The 9,352-nt window shown below is 39.6% G+C and overlaps 1 protein-coding gene across 4 annotated transcripts in view; it reads left to right on the plus strand.

Moving 5' to 3' along the window:
• Window positions 1–6,598: 6,598 nt before the first annotated feature.
• Window positions 6,599–9,352, plus strand: part of aox6 (aldehyde oxidase 6) — a 21,906-nt gene continuing 19,152 nt past the window's right edge. For 2 of the 4 annotated variants that reach the window (XM_046060425.1, XM_046060443.1), the window contains exon 1: window positions 8,794–8,907. In XM_046060425.1, coding sequence (XP_045916381.1) covers window positions 8,851–8,907 — 57 coding nt within the window. In that variant the 5' untranslated portion in view covers window positions 8,794–8,850. Of the gene's footprint in view, window positions 6,758–8,791; window positions 8,908–9,352 lie in introns of those variants that run through there. The other 2 variants (XM_046060434.1, XR_006826715.1) reach the window with 2 other exon arrangements.

Here is a 9,352-nt window from a genome sequence, read left to right on the forward strand (position 1 = left end):
ATCTACATTCTGGTGTTGGTCTAATGTCGGAGAGAGGGAGGACTTGATGTGTGCCAAAACCAGTTGTTCGTAGCATTTTGAAATAATGGGTGTCAAAGCAACTGGTCTATAGTCATTCAGAGAGATGATGTTAGTCTGCTTGGGTACCCGGTTAATTTTGTTGTTGTTTTAAGGTAGTCCGGAAGATGTCTGTGATTATCTCTGCCAACTGGTGGGCACACCAGAGAAAGAACCCTGCCAGTCATCCATCTGGGCCTGCTGCCTTTTGCTAACATTTATTCATTTAACTGACGCTTTTACCCAAAGCGACTTACAATTGCTATTTATGTCAGAGGTCGCACACCTCTGGAGCAACTAGGGGTTAAGTGTCTTGCTCAGGGTGGACATCAGGTGGATGTGTCACAGTGGGGGATTGAACCCAGGTCTGGTCCCTTCTTGAAGTCTGCAAAAATACAGAAAAACAGTAATGTTGATGTGGACTTTAAGTCTTGGGCCTGAAACAGACTCCACTTGGTGCATTGAAAACAGTCTTGTTTGTTACGAGGTGTGGTGTGTGGACAGAGAGGACCCAAATGTAGCACTCAGAGGGAAAGAGGTTTATTGAGGGACGTACAGGCACGGGGAACCAAGGAGACAGGGAGCCGGGGAACACAGGGGCCGAGGAAGCGAGGAGAGGTGGGGGAACAGGGAGGACGCCGTGAGGGAAGTCCGAAGAGGAGTGGGCCAGTGGATGAGCCCAGCCGAACGGAGGACGAGGGTGAGTGTACCTGGGAGGGAAACAGACAGAGAGACAAGGTTAGGGAAGACAACGACAAGGCACAGGGTAAGTGTGAAAAAACAAGAAACATGGATGCTTGAACACAGAAGTGGCACCAGGTATGGAGCAACAACGATCAAGCGAGGATGGTGTGGAGAACCGGGGTAGAAATACAGGCTGGGATGAGGTGATTATTGGCAGGTGTGGCAGGCTGACGAGGTGGCTGATGGGATGCAGGTGCAGGTAGTTGGCTGGGCTCAGGAGCAGAGGGAGAGAGAGAGCACACAGGGGAGAAAACACAGGGAGGCAGGCAGAGAACAAGAAACCAAGGGAAAAAAGCAGAAAAACTGATAAAAAGGAGAAAACCAGGACACTCACCGTCAGCCGGGCTGCCACCACAACACTTGTTATTGTTGTAATACTCCTGCTGGCCAGATTTTAACGATTCAAATTAAGTCTGTACTCATACAAAAATCAGCCCATACTGTTGTCTCTTAATTGTCTTACTTTCTCTACATCATTATGGCTGTGTCTTCTGTGTCTTGGCAGTTTGCACCTTCCCAAACCTAAAGTAAATCTGGCCCATTGTGTGTATTTTCTAACTAACTAATTCAATAAATAACTAATTCTGACATCAAAATGTTAAAATCAGACTATTTGACCAAAGTAATAATACATAATATTCCTGATGGAGTAGAGTGGGCTTCAAAACACCATTTAGAAGTTCATTTTATCAGTGTTTCATTTTAGTTGAATAAATAAAAGCTGCCACTGTGCGCTTAATATTCACTGTATATGTTTCCTTTGATTGGCACAAACCCACAGTGAACATATGTCAGATTTAACAGTCTGGGAACTGTTTTAATGCCAGTAGGATGAAGGTGTGTGCTTGTGTGTGTTTTTTGCTGTGACCCTTTGACCTCTTTACTGAGTCATCAGCTGTAAATCTCATGCAAACATGTCATGATTTGTGTCAATAAACTGAATTTATTAAATTACTAAATTAATAGAGGGCCCATCATTTGCTTCCCAAAACCCCAGATTATAACTTAAGAGGAAGTCACACATGTGCTACTTAAACAAGTAAACCGAACAGGGATAGATACATAAAACGGTGGAAAACAAGTTCTAAGACATTTTAAGAAGTGATTGTATTACTAGTAGGAGGGGTAACTCCCTCATCCTTCTTTTGATGGAACACTCTTTGGAATACACTACTGCCTTCAACACCTGTGGCCTGTACTACGAAGCCACAATTAACTGGCTTATCCAGGTAACTTCAGGAGTAACTTTGTGACGTCGGGTGTAACTTCCCGGTTAACCTGTACTACGAAAGGTGGAAAGGTGTTAACCAAGGTCTTTTGCCATGGCAATTTACGCTGCATCTCTAAACTGCTCCGAGCAGGTTTTTGTTCATGGTTAACTCGAGGTTACCCTGCACGAGTGCCCGTGGACTATACACCACATCTGTACTTCTTACTCAGTGTTAATGATGAGAAGTAGGATATTAATACACACCACTTCATAAAATGTTTAGATTTCATCCTGATTTGTTCCACACGGTTGCAATGAAGTTCTGCACAAAATAACAAAAAAACTCCTAGATGAAAGTGTGAAATTTACAAGAAGAAAAATCGGAAATTCCCTGAAATTAATGTCATAAAAAATATATACACAGCAGACGTGTGTGTGTGTGTGTGCGTGTAATGTTGCAGCCTTGCAAAGGGAATTTTCTCTCATAAATGTGTGACTATAATGTCAGAGAATATTCAGGTTTTTTACTTGTAGATTAATCATGGAAATAAAATTCTGTCTCAGATTAATACTCTGCTGACTCCTTTATTTCTATTACAATGGACCTTATGTGCAGCTGTACCTTTACATCTTTATCATATTACACATAAAAGAAGAAGCCATAAAACACATAATAGAGATCTGAACTACAATTAGAACACTGTGAAGATAATTAGGCTACAAATTTACTCAATGCGATGCCAACAAGCTGCCCTGGCTTATAATAAATACGGAGCATGCACCGTTGCGAAAAAAAACTCTGCCTGCACAGCCGAACACGCCCCTTTTATGCGAACATGCACCAACTCCAATTAAGTTAACACGGGGTTAACACAGACTCAACTAACATCTTATTAACCTTCATAGTACCGTTTAACACCAGTGTAGGCAGTCAGAGTTTGTCAACCCTGAGTTTGCCTGATAACCCCCTGAGTAGGTTGAACTCCCTTCTTAGTACAGGCCACAGGAGTTCAGTCTTAGTTGAAGGCGGCAAGCCTTGGTCCATGTGGATATGTCCGAGAGACAGTCCGTGCCGTAACGGTGGGGTCATCTGGCGGGAAGGATAGGTAGAGTTAAGCCCTGGATATACTTGTTTTTAAATACGAGTTCGCATACGCAAGATATCTGCCACGCGTATCCTGCGCTCCTTTGGAGCATAGGTTTTGCACGTCCCCAGGAATTAACGCTACGCATCCTCGAGATGCAATTCCGCACATGAACGTGGCATGTATGTCGATCTGACCGGCAGGTCAGCAGCAATCTACTGTTCAACACACAAGCCCAGTTGGTGGTGGTATGCAAGTGGTTTGCCAGCTCCTATTAAACACAGAAGAAGAAGAAGGTCAGCAGCAGACTTAAAAAAAGTAGATTGTCGCTATGTTTGGTTTATTTTAGTGCTGGGCAACGATAAAATTTTTTAATTGTGATTAATCGCATGATTTTCTTGCGATTAATCGCGATAATCGCATTGTTACGCTTAAAATTGAATAATGAATTCTAAAATAGTGTATCGCGCAATTTAATTTAAATGTACTGCTATATACACAAAAGTGTAATAACATGTGGTTTGCAAACACAAATAAGGTGCTTTTTACCAGGAGTATTCCCTTTACACAGTAGCAATAAAATATTTCTTGTAAATCTCAACTTAAACATTAATGTAATCAAATCAAATATTAAACCAAAGCTATTTACCACTGCTAGGGCATTACCTTTTATCTAGCTTGTTAAAACAAGTTACCATCAGAGTCCAATTTTCTTGGGGTTTTTTTCTTAACAGGTATCAGCATCAGGTATCTTTTATCAGGGAGCAGTAGAACAGTCTGTTCAGTACAGTGTCTACAAAACTACATTGAAACATCGGGATGGACGATGGCCTGGGGTGGGCGTAGGTGACGGCCCGACGTGCACCTCCTCAAAAATGTAACTACACGTCGAGTCGACAGGGACCGTAAGCACTGTGTATTGGTCTGGGTAGCCTCGCAATGCCTCCAAGCCGACCGGAAGTACCCCGCGCTTTGAAGTAACTTTTACAAGCAGCCAAAACAGCGGCTGTAACACAGTGAATCAATATATTTGACCGTCGCAACCCGAGCGAAATGACTCGTTTCGCTATCAGAATGTGGTCCATTCAGTCGGTAACATTTGAAAAGGCTACACCAGCCGCACGTTCACAGTTTTACCCCCATTTACATTAGCGGAGTGCTAAACCGGAAGTTAGCCTGCTCGGCCGGCAAAAGTCAACACAGTGGACGCTGTAGCGCTACTGCCGACTAGTGTTTGGGGGTGTAATTGCAGAATGACGGACACACCTAAGCACAAGTATAAATGCATGGCTACTTGCGTAGCCTATGGCGTAGGTACTCACTTAGACCCTATGCAGGAGTATAAATGGGCCTTTAACGTGCCCAGCCCTAGTTTATTTACGTTGTGCAAATTCGGAGGTTGTCAAGGAAGTTAATCCGGTGTCAGCGAGGGATGATCCGGCCCTGGTCTGCCCCCTAGTGGATTCACGTTTAATCCTTCAGGTACAGGCAAAGTACGCAGGCAAGTATGTGAACAATGCTGCTTGCATCGCAGATGCCGGTCTACGCTGTCATTATATAGTATTTCAACATGCTCCCCATCTCCTTACTGTACACATGGAGTGAGTAGTGGTACAGTATAAAATGGTTCTGTAGTGGGAGCATTATTTGATAGGGGATAGGCCCTGAAATGATGTTATATTTTAATCAAAAAACAGAAGATGTCATAAAATACTGTCAGAGTTATACCTACATGGGATTGAAAAAGGGAACACATAAGGTAGCATTTTTCGATAGGGCAGAGCAACTAGATAGTCTCTGCTGTCGATTTGCGCTATGGAAGCATTTTTCGACAAGGCAGCATAGATCGTCAAAACACCGGTGTTCTGTTGATTTATGCTTATGGTTCTGCGCATGCGTATGACCCACAAGCATGGTTTGTTTACACGCCCATAAATCTGTGCAACCTTGCTGTTGGGAATGCCGTCGAGAAAGTGGCTGATCGTCAGTAACATAAAAAAATAATCATTATTAGTCTATCAGAATACGCTACCCCTGATATCTTAAATAAAGATGGCATAATATAGTATTTCAAAGTGCTCCCCATCTCCGTACAGTACACATGGAGTGAGTAGTGGTGCAATATAAAATGATTCTGAAGTGGGAGCATTATTTGATAGGGGATATTAGTCAGAATCAGAATATGCTACCCCTGAAATGATGTTATAATATAATCAAAAATGAGAATATGTCATAATACTGTGAGCGTTATATCTTTATGGGATTGGAAAAGGGAACACATAAGGTTGCATTTTTCGATAGGGCAGAGTGACTCGATAGACTCTGCTGTCGATTTGCGCTACGCTAGCATTTTTCGACAAGGCGGCATAGATCGTCAGACCACCGGCGGATTTTGTGTGATTTAGAGAACTGGCTTGTTATAGCAGCTACTTTACCTGTGAAGAAGGCGGCAAAGGTATCGGCAGACAGGTTTGAGGGTGGTGGAAGCGGAGGAGGATTTAGTAGAGATTTAAAAGTGGAAAATAATTTTCTTGAGTCAGTGGCACTGCTAATTCTGTCATTATAGAACACAATTTTGGCAGCACTGCTTGCTGGTTGAGAAGGAGGATAGAAGCATTTGGTTTTGCCATTTTCTTTCAGCCGCTGAGATCAGTGCACAGCCTACGGATGGTATCTGTTCGGGCGAGCAGGCTTGATGGATAGAGGACACAGGCCATATAGGCATGAGCTCCGTGTAGAGCACAGAGATTGTGTGGCATCATTGACCTCGATTGAGGAAAATGTGTTGAGGGGAGATAGAGTGGACGCTATCACTGAGGCAAAGTGACAGGTTGCGGCAGTGTGACACATGGTGCTCGAATAGCAGGCTGTTAACTATGTTAAAACTCTCACCTACATGCCAGCAGACGTTTATCGTAAATCAGACAACCCTTTGTTTAGGAATAAAAACCCTGTGACCAGTGATAATTTCTCACAAGTTAATTACAGTGAAATCCTACAAAATAGCAACTTATAAATGTATTTCTCACAAGGACTAAGTATTTTGTCATGTGGCTGTTTTGTCAATAAAACACTAAAGACTGAACTTAATAAATCTAACACTGTCTGGTCTTCACCTGAGAGGTCAGGTCAATTATTATAAAATACGACTCGTTGTATAACAGGCTACAGAGGAACGCAGATCAGCTGCAGACATTTGTGTAGTATCATATTATGTAGGCTAGTTCATTTTTGGATGTTAATTTTAAAAAGACAAAATCAATAAATTAAAATAAAACCAAAATGTAATTGGTGTTATATGATAAGCATCAGACTATCCAAGATTCTTCAGTTATAATCATAGACTGTATTAAAGAAATGCAAGGGGTCGTGAGTTGACTTTTTCTGGTTTATAAACCAAAAAGGTTGGGATCCAATAAATATGTAAACAAGTCAACATATAAATAAATGGCACTAGAAAGGAAAGTACCTCTTCAATGTTGAACTAAAAAGTCATGTTGAAAACACGTTTTTCGAGCGTCGATGATTTTTTTATTTTGAAAGTCTTCACAGGCGGAAGTCCTTTAGACTCAGATTGACTTGAGTCGTCTCCGGCGCATGCAATATGTCTAACGTTACAGGGAAAGGAGATATTTTGCGTTTCTTCATCAACGGGAAAAAGGTACGTTTTGCATTCAGCTAAGTCTTTGCTTTACCGTTTGTCGTATTGTAGCTAGTTTTAGCAGTTAGCTGGTAGTTTTATTTTGCTAACGTCCGTAGTTTTCAGAGTTTTCAACAGCGTTAGGTTACTTGTAACTAGAAGTTATCTTTTCCACATACGACGGTGTCAAGGGTTATGGAAATTTTAAATAGTCAATGAAATTACACAAAAACTAGTCAAAATAGTGTCAAATAAGGAACTGGTGTTATGGTAGAATCTGTGTCAGGTCAGATTCTCTGACGGAAATGTATTAGGAAATAAGAGCACCACGACGGTCCACCAGTTTCTCATTATACAGAACAGATCTTATCAGTTTCTAGGTTAAAGGCGAGACGTGTAAATTTGGTATCCAAAGACCATTCATTTGACATAAAAAGATTTCGTCCTAAAAATATAAATGAAAACCCATGAACTTGAATATTATCTGTACAAACTTTTGTGCTTCATGAATGTCATTCAGTATAAAAAAAATAAAAGGCCTATTTAAAGCATATCGCATGATGGTAATCATGTGACAGTGTGTGATATCAAAAAGAAGACCCATTGAAGACCCTCTATCTATCTCTGAAGTGAGTAAATCTCTGGTTATTTCACTTTTTTACCCTCCTGTAAGGTTTGTAGCAAAAATGCTTGTTCTTCAGTACAACACAGAAAACATACATTTAATGTTATCATTTTATAAAAAGCTATATTAAAAATGAAAAGTGTGGACAATCTTTATAGGTTAAGGTCATTACTTGTAATAAGATGCCAAGGAACTGCATGTTAAATTTGTGCATGTATGAAATCTGTCCTTCAGTAACATGGTTTTGTCCTTCAGCACAACAAAAAAGTGTTATGTTATAACACAATGTCACCCGTTATGCTGAATGACAGTAGCTTTGTTATCCCCTCTTTTAACTAATTTGCAATATTTTATCAGGCAATTCATATTTACCTGTTGTATGAATACTGAATATTATCATATTAAACACTTTAATGGCATTTTAAGGTATTTCAAGGCACATTATCTTTATACTGTAGATACCAATGTCTGATAAGGAGAAAGCTGCACTGACAGAAAAAAACAACAATGCAGATCCGGTAGCTAGGTATGAAAGACTAGCCAGAAGAAAAGCAAGGGATTGTTTTGATGGTTTCATGCTACATGTCAGAACCAGAATAGGATATAAAACTGGGTGGATAACAACGTCATTGCGCTATTACACTGTAGTTAAGATTTTATTGCACTGCAGTTAAGGTATAGCTGATCAGTTATATTAGTTAATTACACACCTTTAATTGTGGATTAAAATGGATTATGAATTGTATTAGCTAATAGCTGTTTCACATTTAGGGCAGCCAATATGGAGAGTTCAGCTAGCTTGCACATTTTTAACATATTATCTATTTTATAAGTTTTATTACTTTAAAAAAGAAAAAAAAACTATTGCTGCTACTAATAATAGTTAATTGAATCAGCATTGTTATAGCCATTCGTGTCATTCACGGTAACAAAATATTGTCATACAGTATTACAGTAACACCAATATTTTAGATTGAAATACAATAACTGTGTTTAATTGACTCAGAGTGATGAAAACAAATTTCAAAAGATGGAGTGAAAGATTTTAATTGATTTTAGCATTTTTTTTAGTGTAAGAAAAAAATTTGAGTTGTACTCATGATGCATCAAATATGTCGTATTCAAAATGACTTTTTTCTTGTGAAATCCTTATTCATTTATTTGGGCTTCTAAAAATATTCAGATTAAACAATCTCAGAAGTATTCTTTAAATGCTTTAAATGATCACAGCTAATAAAAATCTTTGACAAGGGGTCATGAGTTGACTTTTTCTGGTTTATAAACCAAAAAGGTTGGGATCCAATAAATATGTAAACAAGTCAACATATAAATAAATGGCACTAGAAAGGAAAGTACCTCTTCAATGTTGAACTAAAAAGTCATGTTGAAAACACGTTTTTCGAGCGTCGATTTTTTTTATTTTGAAAGTCTTCACAGGCGGAAGTCCTTTAGACTCAGATTGACTTGAGTCGTCTCCGGCGCATGCAATATGTCTAACGTTACAGGGAAAGGAGATATTTTGCGTTTCTTCATCAACGGGAAAAAGGTACGTTTTGCATTCAGCTAAGTCTTTGCTTTACCGTTTGTCGTATTGTAGCTAGTTTTAGCAGTTAGCTGGTAGTTTTATTTTGCTAACGTCCGTAGTTTTCACAGTTTTCAACAGCGTTAGGTTACTTGTAACTAGAAGTTATCTTTTCCACATACGACGGTGTCAAGGGTTATGGAAATTTTAAATAGTCAATGAAATTACACAAAAACTAGTCAAAATAGTGTCAAATAAGGAACTGGTGTTATGGTAGAATCTGTGTCAGGTCAGATTCTCTGACGGAAATGTATTAGGAAATAAGAGCACCACGACGGTCCACCAGTTTCTCATTATACAGAACAGATCTTATCAGTTTCTAGGTTAAAGGCGAGACGTGTAAATTTGGTATCCAAAGACCATTCATTTGACATAAAAAGATTTCGTCCTAAAAATATAAATGAAAACC

This window comes from Micropterus dolomieu, linkage group LG01, assembly GCF_021292245.1.
Source record: "Micropterus dolomieu isolate WLL.071019.BEF.003 ecotype Adirondacks linkage group LG01, ASM2129224v1, whole genome shotgun sequence".
Classification (NCBI taxonomy): domain Eukaryota; kingdom Metazoa; phylum Chordata; class Actinopteri; order Centrarchiformes; family Centrarchidae; genus Micropterus; species Micropterus dolomieu.